Genomic DNA, 17170 nt, shown 5'->3' with positions numbered 1-17170 from the left:
GTGAACCATGTGGTTTAAATAAGACTATTATTAGTAGTGGAGTCAAAGTGTTAATACTGAAGTACTAATTGTATGATTGTGTAATGTGTTTTGCAGCATTATGACCCTGTTAGACTCTTTTGTTGTTGATGATGGTATGGCATTCTTGCGCTGTTGGGCACTATACATTACAAAACAACAAAGATCAGACACATTCATCACAATGCAGGTTGAATTTACTGAGCTCATCTTGGTGATCCTGGATTATGAGTGAGCTCTGTTAATCCACAATTAATAGCATATACTAGGGGTTTCAAACGCTAACCATTTTTATGGTTTATATTGTCAGTGTTGTTACTGACCAGAAGACGGGGTGTAATTTTTGAAAATGACAGAAAGTGAAGGAGAGAAAAAGAGAGAGAGAGAGAAGAGGCGCAGAAGAGAGGGGGAGTGGGCATAACAATTAAGCATTTACTTTATTTAATTGTGGTTACTTACTAGGGGGAAAAATTGAGCTGCAATGATTAGTTGATTAAAAAAAAACCTGGAACCTTTTGAGAAATGACTAATTATTTTAGACATTTTCTGGTTCCAGCTTCTCAAATGTGACTGTTTTTCTTTGTTATTTTAGACTATGACAGCCTATAAAGTTACATAATTATAATTCAGCTTTATTTGTTCAATCGGTGGCCCAGGTGCTGGGAACCACTGGCTGCTACGTAGTAGAATCTTTTGTGGCCAGTGGAAGCAAGTCTTGTCACTTAAGTGTGAAGGCAGTGTTTGTAACCACGTCAGGTTCCTGGACAAATCATTTCACAAAAGTGACTGATTGGTAGGCAGACTCTTTCCACATTTTCGATCCAATCCTCTGGACTGAACCTCCTCTAGAGAAGGGTAGCCATGCTGCCTACTATAGGTTACCATGGAGATCCTCACTGGTTAAAAAGTGAGCCAGCATTGTGTGACTGAAAGTCTGGGTTGCACCCAGCGTTGGCTTGCTAACCTCACTTGGTGAGACAAACCCCAGGCCTGCATTCAAACCCAAAACACTTAAAAGAGAGCTGCTTGTGCCTTAAACCTCTTATTCGCAGAAACACTCATGTTCTCTTCTCATCTATTGTTTATGTGTTGCTAAATTAGCCAGAGTGAGTTGTTTCAGTCTCTGAAAACCCTTAAACCCCAGCACTTAAAAAGCAGGAGTCCAGTGTTCCCATTTCCAGAGCCAGATTTGTGTGTGTGTGTGTGTGTGTGTGTGTGTGTGTGTGTGTGTGTGTGGTCACATCCTTGCTTGTCGGCTTTAAAGTCACACTAACCTTAAGCACATAGAAATGGTTTTGGGTGTGTTTGAGAAGCCACGAACAGGGTGTGGTGTTTGCACCCTGTGTATTTTAGCTTTCAAAAACCATGGTTATGGTCACAGTAATTGAAACATTATTATGGAGACATAGACATATACGCTGTGCCTCTAAACGTAGAGCACACATTACATCCTAGAATGATTAAAAAGGCATCATTTTATGTGAAGATAATTACTTTAAATTTAACCTTAACCACATACTTCCCTTCAGCTCCAGATGATTCCTCTCTATTTTTCTTTTCCTTAGAGATTAGGAATCACAATTTTCTTCATGTTGCCATGGTTACTGGTCTGTCTTCCAGTGGAGAGGAATTGGTATTCTGTAGTCACAGAGGCCTAAAAGTCCTGCTGGACCCGGTGGCCTGCAGACATGGAGCCACAGCTTGTGTTTGTGCCCGAGTCCTCCACCGACAACCCTCAAATGTGAGATTTCACCTCGGGACAGCGTCCGCATTTGTCACGCTGTAGAGAGTGCTCCGGCCACAGGGTGGTTCGCGCAGTGGGCTGAAGTTTTAAAATGTGATACATCAAAATGGATGGAGGGGAAGTGTAATGCTGCAGCGAATGTCATGTGTCAGTGAGTGAGTTGACACCCGGACCAAAACGTTCGGGTTAGTGACTGAATCCCGATCCCATATTTATCAGTGCAGGTCTCCTACCAACAAGTTTATTTTTTATCAGTACTGCACACAGACATTGTCAGCCCTCAGACTTCAGTCAACCCAAACAGAGGAAAACACTACAGCAACACATACAGTGAAACATTCTTTAGCCAGCTAACACACATTCATGGCCCCCACATGACGAATTCTAGTGATCCTTTCACTTTTCCACCCATCAGGTTGCCATTTGTGGTTTCGAGGGAAATGTCTTAAGAGCTACTTAATGGATAGCCATGAAATTTAGTACCTTTGATTACCTGTGTTTAGTGTTTAATTGGTAACCATTGTAGTAAACATTAGCATGTTAGCATTGTCACTGTGATCATGTTAGCATGGAGGCGTTAGCGTTTAGCACAAAAGACCGCTGCGCCTAAGCACAGACTCTTAGAGCTGATGGCACGGCTGTAGACTGTTAGTCTTCTTAAGCTCTAAAAACTCTTCAGTTTTTTCCTCAGCATCAGGTGTGTGTGTGTGTGTGTGTGTGTGTGTGTCAGCCAGGAAAAAGACAGTAATTTAGAATCTGTTGCTGACTCATCCAGCACGCTCGGAGACACTAAGACAGTATTTATTTAAGATCTAATGACTGCATACTTTGAGTTTAATTGGTGCTGGTTATATCAGCGACATCATGGGTGCTTTTTTCAAACCGGGGGTGCTCTCTTGGTTGTTGACCTTAATCCTCGTCCACAGGAAGCGCAGCCTTGGTCTGAGGCTTTTGTCTACATCTGTGTGCTCTAAGGTCAGCTATTTTTTGACAGAGAAATCCCAGCACACCCTCAACCTGGCCAAGTGATAATTAGTTCCTGGAGATGGTGTTTCTGCAGCTATAAAACAATTTTTTAAGGCAAAGGAAAAGCCTATGTTTGGTCTGATCTGATCTGATTAACCTCTTATACTCTACAAAATTAGACTTTTTGTCAGTGCAAGTTTTGCTCCAATGGATGCCACAATTTATTAGTACTGAGACTTAAAGGTGCTGCTGGAGATTGTTACACACTGTGTGTGCGGGATAAAATTCAGCCATATTTGACAATGTTTATGATGTCGGTTCACCACAATACAGTAACATGACTACATCACGGGCGGGGGACCTCTGGATTTGCTGCCCTGTGGGCTAAGTAGTTTAAGGCTAATCTGAAGGAGGCCGATTGATTGGCCTTACCAGTGAAGCAGCATGTTAAGCTGTCATTATTTATTACTGGTGGAGATTATGGGTAAGGGAACGTGCGGCAGGACAGTACCAACAAACGATTCCTCAAGAGACCTGCCTGCTTCAGCCCTGGAAAGAGTCTTTTTAACACCACACAAGCTCCCAAGTCTCATCTTCTTCACTGTGTGTCCTGTTGCATGTCGGTGTAACCAGCATTGAACCTAAATGGTTCATCACTTTGAATCAGACTGTGAGTTGGACTGTGATCAATAAAATAAATTAAAGACATAATTGAGATGAACGTAATTGATTCATCAAAAATGATGACTGTTAGTTTCAGCCCTAATAAAGAGTGGTTGATATGGATAAAATCATCTGTCATGGTATATGTAGTCTCTAATTCCAAAACAATTAGTTAAACCATTCAACCATTTTAAAAACTGATTTATCACTTCAGTTATTTTTTTTAAGCAAAAATCTAAATGTTTTATTGGTTCCAGCTCCAAATAACTATATGATAGACAGATAGATTGAATATCTTTGGGTTCTGTTATAATTATAATGGGCATTATTATTATTATTATTATTATTATTATTATACAGAGTGTTGTAGACTGCTTTTATTGGATAGTAGACAGCAAAGAGATCAAAGAGAACAAGACTGATGAATAGACCTGGCGTCCCATCATGAGCATTTTTAAAAATCTTCTCACATTTTATAGCAAAAACAAATAATCAGTTCATCTGGGAAATAATCTGCTAATCTATAATGAAATAACCATTAGTTGCAGCCTTAGTATATTTGTATTGCGATATTGATACGTAATACCTAATATTGCTCATGCGCCGTATCTTAATGACCTCCCATATTATTATTATTATTATTATTATTATTATTCTCTCTCTTGAGCTCTCCAACACATATACACAGAACACATAAACAGACATCACAGTGATTATGTAGATCACTGTGTCTGCTCCAATATTAGCAAGCTGCCTGGCTGGCACATTTACTTATACATAATTAACATACCTTGGATATAAATCTTTCCACAAGAATGTGTCCCATCTGTTTTGTATCTGGTGAATATGTGCGTCTTTGAGGTGTGGTAAAGTATACCTGGCCTGTCACTGATCTGTCTGAGCCCATGCCCAGATCGCTAATTCAGCAGCTGTGTGTCTGCCTCTTAAACATACTCTGACATTAATGCGAGGCTTCTGATATTGGCTTACAGTCCCAGCTGTGTCACATGCTTAAATGAGGAAACTAAATATTGAAACAGTTGGTTTAGAGACATGTGGCCACACAATTCCAGACTCATGCATTTCTGCTTACTGTCCCACAACTGATCTAAAATTTAGATCTTAGGGGAAGTGTCACACTCAGTGGAGATGTAAATGATCCTGGTGTGTACTGGCTTGTCTTACTGGCAATGGGTAGCCCTGCTTGGTTTGTGCTTAGGCTTGTTGGAGTGTGACAGATTGTGGATTGGGATGTTGCGGTTTTTCCAGCTTGTTATGCACAGGACTGATGAGGATTGGAAGCATTTCTCTTGTTCCTCATTTTCTTGGGATTGTGGACTGCGCTCTCATCTTGAGACACACTGCTGCTGTTTTAAAGTGTCAGATGCAATCATAACACTTCAGCCTACAATACTGCATAACTGTATTGTCCCTTAGATAATCTCTTTGGTGTATTCCCCTAATAAGACCATCTGTCCCGAGGGTCAAGCAACGCATGGTCGGAGCTTGCTGATCGTTGAATCAATCCAAGTCATTAAGACTTGCCTCTTTGACACATTTGTATTCAGAATATATATGGAAGGCATGTCTATTTCTTGGCCTGACCTTGTGGGAGTTGTCTCTCACAGTTATGCTTAATTAATCTCTTAATTAACCTATTGATTGCTTTCAGTTACCGTGCTCTACAGTGTTCACAGCTACATGAGGGAATTCACTCTCTTAATTCTGCAGGTGGAGGAAGTTACCTTTGCACAGAAATGACACACTGATAGAAAACTGTAGTTGTTGTTTTTTTGCCTTTAGATATTTTGCTAGTACATATTCTAAAATTATAAATATTAATTGTAGAAAATTGCTACATGTAAGTCCCTTTTTTGCATGGCATTTCTCCAGATTTTTTGCTTTTGCAACATGCATGTGAGGCACTGTTTATTCAATGACACAAACTTAATTCATTCCGATACCTCTGTACCTGATGTAAATGTAAATGCTCTGCGCTTTTACACAACATCACATTCAACATTCATTCACATTCGTACACTGAGCCTAAGTCACACACATTCAAACACTGGTGGAACAGCCAGACAGCAATTCGGGGTTCATTATCTTGCCCAAAGATGCAAAACTTCAACATGCAGCCTGGAAGAGCCGGGGATTGAACCGCCAATCCTTCGATTAACAGACAACCCACTTCCTCCTGAGTCACAATTTAGGCTTGAGATGTTGTAAGTTTTCTAAATGTAATCAAGTAAGAATTTTCAAAGGGAGCATTCCACGGTATTACCAGTCCTTGGGAAGCAGAAACCACATACAGTTTTTGGATTCCTGGGCAAGAAAGAAAGTTTTGTTTTGCATTCTGATTGAGAAGAAAATATCCTGACATAAATTATAACTTAACTACAGTAAGTAGTTCTATGGGATTGTAGGATTTTGGTGAATATTTCATTTTGCAACAAAAGTCTTTTCAAGACATTTCATTCTTGAATATTTTTATGGTAACGTGGTAATAGCAGTTTAAAATGTATTATTCAGTTCTTCAGTCTGCTTTTATCTAGCTAAACTAAATGTGGAGGTTCTGCCTAATGTGAAGTGACGCATCCTCCCCCTGAGTGAGAGTAATCCCTGGCTCTGGGAAGGGGCGGTAGTGAAGAATAACCAGCATGGGTCCAGAATTTGAGGCACTCTGAAAGGGATTCAGGCAGATGAAGGAAAAAGAGGCCAATCTTTTTGGTAATTCCAGCAGCCTTTAAACCCTCACTTGCCCTCTCCTTATTTTAACGATACTCTTAAGTTTGTCTCAGGAATGAGAGAATTTTGTGGTGTGTTGCATCAGCGTATGTTTAACATAATACCATGAATTAGTAGTAGCAAGCAAAGCAAAGCGTGTTGGCATGTTTGGTTGAATCTCTGCTGCTGCTGTGTCTTGTTTAGTGTCTGCACTAAAGATGCAAACCCACTACTGTTAGATTTGTCTTCTGATTTATGGCGCTCTGACAAACAGTGGGAGGTCTTCGCGCAAATTCACAGAGCTGTGCCCTGTTAGGTATTCAGCAGCACAACAGTCACAACAGGACACTTAATTATTCTTTATGCAAAATCAATATGTTTCTAGCAGCCCGGACAGACTCAGAGGAGGGCAGGCTTGCAAAAATGGGGGGAAATATCTATTAGAAGAGGAAAAGGAGGAGGAGGTGGCTGCTGAGGATAGCTATCTCCATCTCAGCCTCAACCCCTATTGAGTCCAGGGGACATTATTTTCATGGTTGTCCTCCCAGGGCCTGGAGGCTGGCCTACTGTGACAGAACGACTCTGACAGCTGTGGCAGCCCAATCATCACTTTTCCTTTCATTTGTTGTTGATATTTTTCATCTGCAGCTCGGGAGTTTTGGAGGGAAAAAAAACAAAGAAGGGCTTTGATACTTAAATAATAACTTGAAAACATAACGCTACATCTTCTTTTACTGATGCTGTGTTAAACACACCATTTTTTTAGTTTAGGTATAATTATATTAAAGCTGTCCTAATTATGCAAACACTACTACATACATATGCATGGTCACACATCCGTATGTGCTGTAAGCTTTTGGAGGTAATTTGACAGGATTATCAGTAGGTTTGCCTCCCTCCACTGTTCTCTCTTTGTCAGCTCCCCGCTGTAGTTGAGTCACCCTGGGAACCTCTGCAGCACATGACCTGAATCTCAATGAGCTTTAGCTGCCACTGACCTCTCTGTCCTACCCTTCCCTTACAGTGTGTGGTATATCCCTGCTCACACAAGTACACCCTCACATGACAGCACATGCAAAGATGCCTACATGTACTGTAAGGTACTTTTTAAATAGCTGTTTATTTTGCTTTAGTGTGACAGATCCCATGGGAGTATGGGACAGGCAATCAGTGCGGTCTTCACATATGTTTTCAATAAGGAGGATTCAGCGTGGGAATGTATCTAGCCCGCTTCTGTAAGCAGTTCTGAAATCTCAGCCCAGCTCTGAGCAGTGTTATCAGATGAGCCACGGTTCACTTAAAAGTTTTCAAAACAATTCCCGGGGTTTTCCACCGCTACTACTCCACATGTGCAAAGTAGAGGTTGTGATTATTGAAATTGTATCTTCTGAAGTCAGTTTGAGGATGTTTTTGGTATCACTTGAATAATCAATCAATATTTATTATTATTTATTTTTTATTATTTTGCTAAGCCTTTTTTCTGCCTTATCAGATGAGCACTGGAGGTATCTGGATTTGTAAAAGTGACCTTTTCCCCACTTTTCCATTTGCGCTTGTTCCCCTTCTTTACATCACACAGTCTCTTTCATCTTTGACCTCGATCAGCTTCCTGCGATGCTGCTGAATGTCACAGCTGAAAACCGCCCGCTGAGAGATGACTGCTCTGTTATCTGTCAAGGTATAACTGAACCAGGAGGGGGCCACTGGACCAGCGTGGCCCAAGACACAAGACAGAATGCTTGCACATTTTTAAATTCCCTCTTGATATCGGGTCCAACAATGGCAATACAACTTACATATTCATACAGACATGATTCCTTTTGTTGTCTATCCACTGCCTATAGGCCCATGCCACCCAGCCTCCACACTCCCCCAGGAGGAGTTTGGTGAGCACTGCCCAGTCTGGCTTATTGCAAGTGAAGTGGACCATACCAAAATCTCCTGGAGGGGAACAGTAGAGGGAACACAAAGCTACTTTACACCTGACCTTTGTTTTTTCTTGCTGACAGGAGCTTACGAACAAGAGGTGGGGGTTGGGGATGGGGGTAGTTGGTCTACCCTGGGGAGGAAACCCAAGCGGACATGTGTACAGACAACGCTGTCATCTTAATTTAGCCTTCCTCTGTCAGATGGAGCATGTGGAGGTCAGTGTAGTGATGCAAGCATGCAAGCGCTCATACACATGTAAACAGTAGTAGCATCCAATGAGCCTATGTTCAAACCTAATGAACCTGAGACAGAACCACCTCCCTGCACGTCTGGCCTGGGACTTAAGCCCGCTGAATCAGGATGCATCTTCTCACTCTGGAATTGGCAGCTCAGATGTAAACTAGATCTGGTGCTTTTATAGACAGAGGTCATAAAGGGGGATTGGGCACATTTTCTTGGCATTGCGGATGATGAAAGATATATTAGCAACTGACTGTGTTTCCTTAAGACTGAAACCCCTCTGCAGGGGGAGAGGTCGACATGTATGGAGAGGGATGAGAAATCGTGTGTCAGCTGCACGTTGGGGTGAAGAAGTCACAGCTTCTGCTTTGTTTGATTGTGGAGTATGGTCTTTCATTTGCATGCGACTGTATAGTTGTATATTAGCTAATAAATATAATTAGCTTTTGGAGTATCTGCATTTGTGTACCATTGTCACAGTGGAAGTTTGAAAACATTTTTATTAATTGTAGTATTTTAGTAGTCCAGATAGGAAGGGGAAAGACAGTCTCTCTGCATGGGCTCTTATAATAAATAAAAATGAATGGTTTGATAAAATATAAGTAATACAGTAAGCTATCTTTTGCCTTTAAATCTTTATGAGGCGTCACTTCAATTATTTAGATTAACTTCTACTTTAAGTAATAAATTTAAGGTAGGGATGGCGATGTTGGTTGGTTCTAATGGAATTTGATCCAGTCTGAAATATCCCATCAACTATTTGATGGATTGCCATGCAATTTGGTACAAAGCTTTACCCACAGGACAAGTTGTAATAACTTTGGTGATCCCTTAACTTTTCATTTAGTGCCATCATCTGGTAAAAATAATAATAAACATGTTACAATGTGAAATGGGGTCCCTGGTAATGATGAGCTTACAGAACATGTTCACCTGAACTTGCAGCTCCCCTCAGCCTTACAGAGCTTTAAAGGGAGTTTCAAGCCATTGTTTAGCAGTTTGCCTACAGCTTTACTGTTTTGGTTCACTCTCACCAATCTCATAGCATCATTCTAGTTTGCAGCAGGCAGGTGTTTTCAGCGAAGAAGCTTATAATCCACTGTATGCTACCTGCTCAGCATCAAATGGCAGTTAGCAACTAGCTGGTGAACATAGTGGGAGAAGAGACCAAAAAGAGTTAAAAGCAGAGTGAATATTGAACTTGGGCTCATCAGGCGATCAGATACACAACTCCAAATAAATGCTAATGTTGCTCTGTAACTGTAGGATGTGTAAATAAGCAACTGTTCACTAACAAGTTCATCATAAACAACTTACAAGGTGATGTCACTGTTGTGTTCACATTTTCATTTATGTCATGTTTTCAGTGCAAAAAACTGCACTTTGTGTTAATTGCTAACAAGCTGAACTCCCACTGAGCATGGTAAACATTCAGTCACAGTAGGGAAATCACAGGTGTGAATAATAAAAACTAATGACGGCTGAATTCCATTTAGCTGCTTCAGTTTCAGGGTCATGGCATTGTGCACTGTCACACTGGCATGGTTTACTGGGACACTTGATTAGAATGGAGCCCTTGTTAAAGCTGGGGTTGGCAGTTTATTTCAGAAGCATGTTTTTGTTATATCTATTGAAATTCTCTTTACATCCCGACAGCAAAAAATATCTGTGGCTGTCACAGGACTGTAATAAGCATGGCCATTTCATTCACTGGCCTACCTGCCTGTCTACCTGCCTAAATGCGTGCACTTTGCCTGTGCACTTATTGTGCGTGAAAAAGTTAGATAGTGGCTTTTGAGATAGGCCTGAAGGGACGGGGTGGTATTTTTTGGTTGGATACTTCCAAAATCTTGCTCTCTCATGCCAGTTTCTCCAACGTTTCCTACATTAGCTTTAATGTTATTAGTAACATCTGTGATTTGCCTACAAGTCAAAATGTGTGCTGTAAAAAAGGCCTATAGTTATAGTATATGTATAGTTGTGACTTGGCCACTTTGTTCCATTTTATTATAAATCTTAATTCTACAGCAGACAACAATATTTTAGACAATAGTTGGCGTTCGACTTTGTGATAGTTTGGGAAATTTCCCTTCCTTTTTTAACATGACATGCCTCTGCACACAAAGTGAGGTCATTAAAGAAATGTTTTTCCCAGTTTGGTGTGGAAGAACTTGACTGGCCTGCACAGAGCCCTCATCCCGACCCCATTCAACACTTCTAGGATGAACTAGAATGCCGACTATGAGCCAGGTCTTATCAAACAATATCCCTAAGGCTCCTGTGACTGAATGCGAGCAAATCTCTACAGCCTGATTTCAGACTCTTGTGGAAAGCCTTCCCTGAAGAGTGGAGGCTGTTATATCAACATTGTAATGCCCATACTTTGGGAATTGTTTGACGGTCACATGTTTTAGTGTCCACATACTTTTTTTGGTGAGTACACATGAGAGTTGTACTTAAACTGTGGCTTTCTCTCAGTAGGGTTTATTTCAAGTGCTACCATTGTGCTTTTTCCTATGTAGTGTATGTTACATCACCTGAAAATATTTTGGTGGGAATCAGGGTGAATGACCAGAGTTTACTTGTTTTTTGACGATGTTTCTGTGCCAGGTTTCATTATTACATTTAGACTTTAGAGACTAGTAAAGACTGTGTCACACAGTGTCCTCTGACTGCGTCATGATGGCAGTCAGTCTTTGCGACTTGTTCTTCATTAACGTCAGCACTCTTATTGCGTCGGCTTCAGCAGTGTCAAGCGGCAGCACCATAACTCCAGTCTGCAACAGCTACATTTAATCAAGCATCGCTTGGCTCTAATCAGCCTCTGCCTTACTCGTCTCTGCTTGGCTCGTGGTCATTTTACACTGACAGCAGATTTATAAGGCTGGATATGAGAGTGCTCCAGTGAGACAGAAACACTCTTTAGCCCTCGCTGTGTTCAGCTCAGTTTTCTCTGCTGTTCTTGTTCCTGGAGCCTGTACAGAGCACATTTGTCGAAATCGGTACAGTAAACACAAGATACAGAATTCATTCAGGGGTTGTTTCGTCTGCTGGTTGCAGCCGCCCATTACGAAGCAACATGTGTGTATGGGAAGGGTGTGTTTTGGCTGATGGCCTCTTCCCCTCCAGCCTTCTTGTGGCCTCCCTCATCAGTGCCGTCACCATATGGAAACAGCTGGTTCTCAGTGGTAGAGGATGCCCTCTAAACAGCATGAGGCAGCCTAGAGAGAGACAGTGGTGCTGCACACAGGAAGGACCGACACAGGGAGGAGCAGTGAGGGTGGAAGGCTTGTTTGGGGAAGATTATGGATTCGGTTGTGGAAGCGTAAACCCTGTCACTAAGCTGGTAGAGCTTAAGTTTTTATTCTCTAAGCATTAATAGGAACACACACAGTGTCATTCTTTGCCTTTGAAACACTTCATAGATTTACAGGCAGGCAAACCCCTTTTATTCTCGGATGAAAAAAGGATGTCAGCACAGTTCAGCTGTATGAAGGGAATTCTCGCAGTAGCTTGCGCCTTAGCAACTCACTGTCCTTTTGTGCAAAGGTGGAGGAGAAACTGCTTCCTTGAAACATATTCAGGCGCAGCCCTGGATCATTATCCAAGCTACTATAAACACACTCTTTCTGTAGCTGTGATACGCTCTGTACTGGTGCATAGCAGTCACGAGAAAGCAGCCATGCAGAAATTCTTTCGGTTGTGTGTCTGACAGAGCTCTGTGTCTCGCAGTGTTTCCGTGGAAATCCCTGACATTTAGTTGACCTTGCATGGGAACGTTTCCCCCAGCTCCAAAGACGCAGTGGTTTTTTGAGGTTTGTGTGTCGTCACATTGCAAGTATTTGTCAAAAAGTGGACGATTAAGTCAGTATTCAAAGTGTTTGTGTGTACTATATGTGTTGTGAGTGGGGACAGAGGTGGTCAGGGAGACTCTAAATCCCATTTTGATACTGAATCAGCCTCAAAGGCTTCTGGTCCATCATCTGTGACAGCAATGACACTAAAAAGCGCAGATCAAAGACTGGGTCCAACCCCCTGTAGCTGCAACAGCTTTTTGTGGCCAACTGAGCCATTGAATGCCATGATGGAAGGAGGGGGGATAGCAGAGGAATTTAGACAGACACAGTTGTCATCTATTTAGGTGACATCAAGTAACACAGGGTTTGACAGGTCTGGTTTCTCACTGCTCTTTTGCGTCCAAGTCCTATAATTGGGGTTTCCTGAAGTTTGAATAAGACTATAAAATGACACTTAAAAAAGTGTTTTTTTTTTATGAGAATTCTTTGTTGTTGTTTTTCCCTCCTGTTCACAGCAAAAGGCTTCAGGCAAGGTGCTATTTGACCTGGTGTGCTCCCACATGAACCTCATTGAGGGTGACTACTTTGGCTTGGAGTTTCAGAACCATCAAAAGATGATGGTGAGTGAGGATGAAAATGACTTCTCATACATGTCAGAGTTAGTTTTGCTGAAGACCAGCTGCAAAGTGATGTCTTTTTTTTCTCAACAGGTTTGGTTAGACCATATCAAACCCATTATCAAGCAGCTTAGACGTAAGTGTTTTAAATGGTTTTGTCAAGCCATCTTCTTCTTTGAATGTTTCACCATTTTATCTGGAAAAGATAGCCAGTTAGGTTAGGGCAAGGCAAAGCAAGGCAAGTTTATTTGTATAGCACATTTCAACAACAGGGCAACTGAAAGTGCTTTACATAAAACATAAAAGCAACATAGGGAAAGAGCGACTATATGGTGTGATTCACGTGAATCCTACTTCAGGGATGCAATTTGCTTTCTAATCTATGCAACCAAGCAAACTCAAATAGGACATCTATACTTAGCAGTGGGTTTATTAGGGACACCTAGCTAAAACAAATGCTGTCTAAAGCAACAGTCCAGCAATAAATCCTACCTTGACTGTTATAATGTTCCGTTTTAGTTTGGAGCCATTATAAAGAGGGATTGATTCAACTTTATGGTTATCTAGTAGGATTTGGTTTGTGATGCTGTTAAATTATGTTGCATCAGACTGATGCAACATAATTGTAGTGTCTACTACAGTACAGTAATAACTGAAGTGTCTACTACAGTATATCATGTCTAACCCGTTTATATCAATGAGGGCAGAGTAATCATAAAAACATAAATGGCAGCAATTCACCATCTTGCAAATGACCATTACGTTGAATCAACACTAAATATTTATAACATTTTCACCAAAAACTGAGAATTATAACCTCTGTGAAGGTTTTTTCAAGGTTTTTTCAAGGTTTTTGTATTAGACTGCATTAGTTTGATCGAGCTGTACCTACATAACTGGCAACTTATTGTATTTTGTGTTGTTACAAAACTCACCTATCCCACACAGGACCGAAGCACACAATCTTGAGGTTTGCTGTGAAGTTCTTTCCTCCAGACCATGCCCAGCTACTGGAGGAGCTAACTAGGTGAGCTCAACATCCACATAAAAAACTCATTTCATCTCTACCTCATGTTTGTGTTGCAGTCAGCATTGAAATGTGCATTTAAATACGGTGTGTCAATGCAAATGACTTCAGGCGTGACCGAAAGCAATTGTAGAAGCATAAATAAAACATGTGCCCTAGTTAGGAAAAGATTTATTCCCTCCTCAGCGACGCAATTAGCATGTCATGGCTGCCATGTTTCTGATTTAGCCCTCTGGAGATTAGCATGGAGCTAATGATTTTCTGGTTTCCGTTTCCTCGTAGTGGAGCAGGCTCATGACTTGCATGTTTTCACTGTGGGAGTGGAGAAATAATAGGCGTGTTTGTCATTAATAATACAATAATTCTAATAATGCGAATTATCCAGCACACACCAATCTGTCTTTATTATATCACACATGCTAGAAATACGGTCTTAATTGTCCCAGCGGGGTATTTAATTTCACAGCATGTACATGTCTCACGTTGGAAAATAAACAGATGCATGCAATACACACAACAAACATGTAGTGCTGAAATAATTAGTCGATTGACATAAACATTGACTTAGTCATTTAAGTCAATTATCAATCAAAAACTCCCACCATTCTCTGGTTTGAGCTTCTCCAATATGATGATTTGCTATATCATCTTGGACGCCACCCATTTTACACTTTTTTTTCTGATATTTTATAGACAAAACAGTTATCAGTTAGTCGACAAAATGATTCATGGATCAATCCATAATGAAAACAATTGTTCATTGCAGCCCTTGATGCAGGTACATTCATGCCGATACATATATGCTCACGTATGGAGTACTTACACACACATAGTGTATATACATATATGTAAACATATACAGTATGGCTGTGCACTGCATGTTCAGCGATATTTTATTCAGGACTGCTGTTGCCGAAGGGACAAACCTCCTGCCAAAGCGGGCCCCACTCCATTATCCATTATGAGGTCATGTAGCGGAACTATGCATTTGGCATCACACTTTCATCAAACACCCTTTGACTTTTGGGTGGGCACTGGATCATTCATTTGTATTTGAAACTCGTGCTTCATTTTTATGGCTTGCATCCAAGAGAAGCAGTACTGTAATTCAAGACAGTTAGTAATCTTCAATAAATGACTTCACAAATGGCCCAGCTTCTTTTGGAAGTTTTGTGTAAAATTAAAAATGCCAGGGTACATTGTATTTAATCAGAAATGTAGTTACAGCAACTGCCACTGATGTCTTGTTTGAATTCAGCTGTACATGGTGCTTCTGATTCAGAGTTGTATTTGATCTTACTCCAGTGTTGGAAAACACCACCACATCTACTCCATTGAATCTGTAAATTCTGTTTCTGTTTGTGTCAAGGTACCTGTTTGCCCTCCAGATCAAACAGGATCTTTCCAGTGGACGGCTGACCTGCAATGACAGCAGTGCCGCGCTGTTGGTCTCCCATGTTATCCAGTGTAAGTTCCTCATGGCTGTTTCTTCATTTAGCTCAAGAGACCAAAGCGTCGACTGATCGCATAACTATCTTTGAAGACAAATGCCTTTTTTTCCCACACAGAGCTTATCATCAAACATTGTCATATAGCACACTGCACACCATTGCAAATTGATTATCTGTGTGTTGCTATGGATACCTTTCCGTTGGATGCCTGAACATAATCTTGCAGGACTGCTTCAGAACAACCACACACATTATGCCGTGCCAGGAAATACTAAGCGTTTTCATTACCTCACATTTCTGAGGAACAGTCTGTTTCCCAATAGCAATCAAAGAGGACATGCATATGCATTTTTATCACAAGAATGTTACACATTGAGATGTCTTTTGGAAGAAAGGTCCCTCCAGCAGAGTTAAGAGACTTTTCATGACCTTTTTATTTGTCACCTACCTTTATTTTGTAGCAAGTATTTCTACAATAACATAACCCTTTTCCTTTTTATCCTTAACTTAGCTGAGATTGGGGACTTTGAGGAGAGCCAGTGCCGGTCACACCTCCTCAACAACAACTACATCCCAGATCAAATGCCCCTGATTGACAAGATCATGGAGTTTCACTCAAAGAACAAGTGAGTTTCTGGACCTGGAGCACTGTGTGGTGTGCACACACTTAAAATAAGGCATTTCTTTGATGCAGTCATAGTTTTTTAGCTGTGTTTATAAGGTCAGTGAAGCCACGCCTGAACAACAATTATTCTCTTCACCCATGAACAGGAAAAGTTGTTTCAGACCTCGTGCATGTCCCATGGGCAGGTTTTATTGTAGAGGTGACACATGCAGGAAATCAGCCATCGAATGAATGGGTTCTTTCTCAAGAATACTCTGTGTAACTCTTTATCATAAATTAACTTAGAAAAGCTAGACTTTGTATGTTGTTTTACAGCTTCTGGACACAAGTAGATATGAGTTTGGCAACAACAAAAGATTGCATAGAAATGTTTTCTCCACCAAATGACTCACACAGCTGTTGGCAGCTCGGTTAGTTGGTTAAAAACTCAGATTTTTGAGAGTTTAATCTCTTGTGTCTAATGCAGGCAATTGTGTGAAGTGAAGTTGGTTATTGAAGTTTTTTTTACCCAGTACTTTTCCTTGTATCGGCCTCAAGTTTAAATGTGCTGGGAGTATATTACTGGAAATGTTCCAGACCTCCTTCCACCATCCTCTCTCAAAATGTCCTCATCAGTGCACAAATGCAAACTCGAGCTTCGCCAACCTTTTTCTCACCTCTGCGTTACACTGGGCCCTGCCAGAGATGGACACACAGTGAGCGGCAGCTACATGAAAGGATCTCCATTAGATTTGACTGCTCACTTTGGCTTGCCCTTTTTCCATCCGAGGCTTTCGTAGTAGATAACTGTAACTGCAGTTAGTCTGGCTGGGTGCCATGCTGAGTAAAATATCTTATGAAGTACCACACACAGGAAACAGGAAGGCTTATCCACTGATAAGAATTAGGAAAGTTAGTTAGCATTTGCAACCCCTACCCAACCTCCCACTGCTGCTCCAAAAACTAAGATATACATGAGAAACCTGGATCCACTCAGACTTGGTCTTTTCACCCCTAGTGAGACACACAGCAGGATGATAAGCCAGGATTTAATTTATTTGTCCAAAACATTTGCTGAAAGGATAATGAATGCTCCAGTTTGTTTAAAGTCAAAGTGTTAAAACATGATAGATTAGCCTTTTTAATTTAGCTGTGTCTTAATTCACCTTCCTATTATAGTTTATTTTTCAAAATACACTACTTTTGTATAATACCAATGTCAAGAAATTAGACCAAAACCAAAAACTCCATACTTCGTGACTTTCCTGCCCTTTATTCCTAGACGTTAACCAATTATCCCTAGATGTTAATCTTTAAAAAAATACATAATAAATATATAGTTATATCTTTTTTTTATTGTTGGTAATTTTCTAATACAGCTGGGCAC

General features: G+C 40.8%; 1 protein-coding gene across 1 annotated transcript in view; it reads left to right on the top strand.

Annotated features, from left to right (window-relative positions):
- The window catches only part of LOC119904136 (FERM, ARHGEF and pleckstrin domain-containing protein 1-like), a 59015-nt gene that overhangs the window by 22127 nt on the left and 19718 nt on the right, over positions 1 to 17170 (top strand). The window contains 5 exon segments of the mRNA XM_038720578.1: positions 12600 to 12704; positions 12795 to 12837; positions 13650 to 13728; positions 15098 to 15195; positions 15691 to 15805. Of these exon segments, the coding sequence (XP_038576506.1) occupies positions 12600 to 12704; positions 12795 to 12837; positions 13650 to 13728; positions 15098 to 15195; positions 15691 to 15805 (440 nt within the window).

The sequence above is a fragment of the Micropterus salmoides genome, unplaced genomic scaffold (assembly GCF_014851395.1).
Source record: "Micropterus salmoides isolate LMB-PRFRI ecotype aquatic unplaced genomic scaffold, ASM1485139v1 Ms_hic_scaffold_15, whole genome shotgun sequence".
NCBI lineage: Eukaryota > Metazoa > Chordata > Actinopteri > Centrarchiformes > Centrarchidae > Micropterus > Micropterus salmoides.
This window is presented reverse-complemented; position numbering and strand designations above follow the sequence as displayed.